The sequence below is a fragment of the Hakea prostrata genome, chromosome 9 (genome assembly GCF_041222555.1).
Source record: "Hakea prostrata isolate BN-2017 chromosome 9, UWA_Hpros_2, whole genome shotgun sequence".
Classification (NCBI taxonomy): domain Eukaryota; kingdom Viridiplantae; phylum Streptophyta; class Magnoliopsida; order Proteales; family Proteaceae; genus Hakea; species Hakea prostrata.
In genome coordinates, this window is record NC_142608.1 from 47,068,569 (window position 1) to 47,069,680 (window position 1,112).

The following is a 1,112-nucleotide window of genomic DNA, read 5'->3' on the forward strand; positions in this document are numbered from 1 at the left end:
CAATCCACCATGTGTTATGACTTACATCTATCATATTAGATTCATAACAAACACAAGAGATATAAATACCTTTCTTTTCGAGCCAGGCCTTAAATTTAGCACAATCCTTCTTCATATGTCCCTTCTTTTTACAGAAGAAGCATTTGGATTCCTTCTTAATGTCAAATTGGGGTGGCATTTTACCCTTTCCCTTCTGCTTGCCTTGCTCTTTGAACTTTCCTTGTATGGCCAAATGAACACTTTCCCCTAACTCCATAGTCAGTCGGCCTTCCTCTTGAACACACATGGTCATGAGTTCATTAATTGATCATTTCTCCTTATGTGTGTTATAAGATATTTTAAAAGGTCCATACTGCGGTGGAAGAGTGTTTAGAATAAAGTATACAAGGAAGGACTCAGATATATCAACCTCTAAATTTTTGAGCTGAGCGACAATGTCCCTCATCCTCATGATATGTTCACGCACACCTCTTACACTAGTGAGCCGTAGGGATGTCAGTTGCATAATTAGGGTCATGGCATGTGCTTTTTCAGAAGACTCAAATTGTTCATCAGTAGCTTTCAACAATTCCTTAGCCTTAGTATGCCTCTCAACAGAACCACGAATACTAGGAGAAAGTTTGGTTTTTATGTACATAACGCTAAGGCGGTTGGACCGCTCCCAGCGATCATAAAGATCATTTTCTTCCTTAGTGCTAGTATTAGTAATTGTAGGTGGTTCTTCTTTCCAGATGGGATAGTCAATGTCCATCCACCCCAATTGAAGGAGAATCAACTCTTTCCAAACCTTATAGTTGTCACCCTTTAGTTCAGGAACATCACACTTAATATCAGACATATTCATAGGTAATGGAACTGCATAAATAAAATATACACACTTACGTCAAAGACTCGAGGAAAATAAATATTAATCATAATTTACCAATGTAAATTAAGGAAGAATATGAATCAAACAATATACAGAAAACCACTTGTGGGCCAGATTTTCTAAAAAAGATCCATATTAATTTAATGATGAAACCAATAAATCATGTTCATTTTCTCAATTCCTGTGGGTAAATTAAGAAATATAATTTGTTGTATTATCCTAATTAATCAAATTAATATAACAG

At 35.7% G+C, this 1,112-nt stretch overlaps 1 protein-coding gene across 1 annotated transcript; it reads right to left on the reverse strand.

The window, feature by feature from the left end:
* Positions 1-307: 307 nt before the first annotated feature.
* LOC149005358 (uncharacterized) lies at positions 308-838 on the reverse strand. The gene has a single exon (XM_089135875.1). The coding sequence runs from the start codon at positions 836-838 to the stop codon at positions 308-310; it is 531 nt and encodes a 176-aa protein (XP_088992001.1).
* Between the last annotated feature and the right edge of the window lie 274 nt (positions 839-1,112).

Excerpts from the sequence above, each read along its gene's own strand:
- LOC149005358 (XM_089135875.1), bottom strand. The coding sequence starts at position 838 with ATGTCTGATATTAAGTGTGATGTTCCTGAACTAAAGGGTGACAACTAT.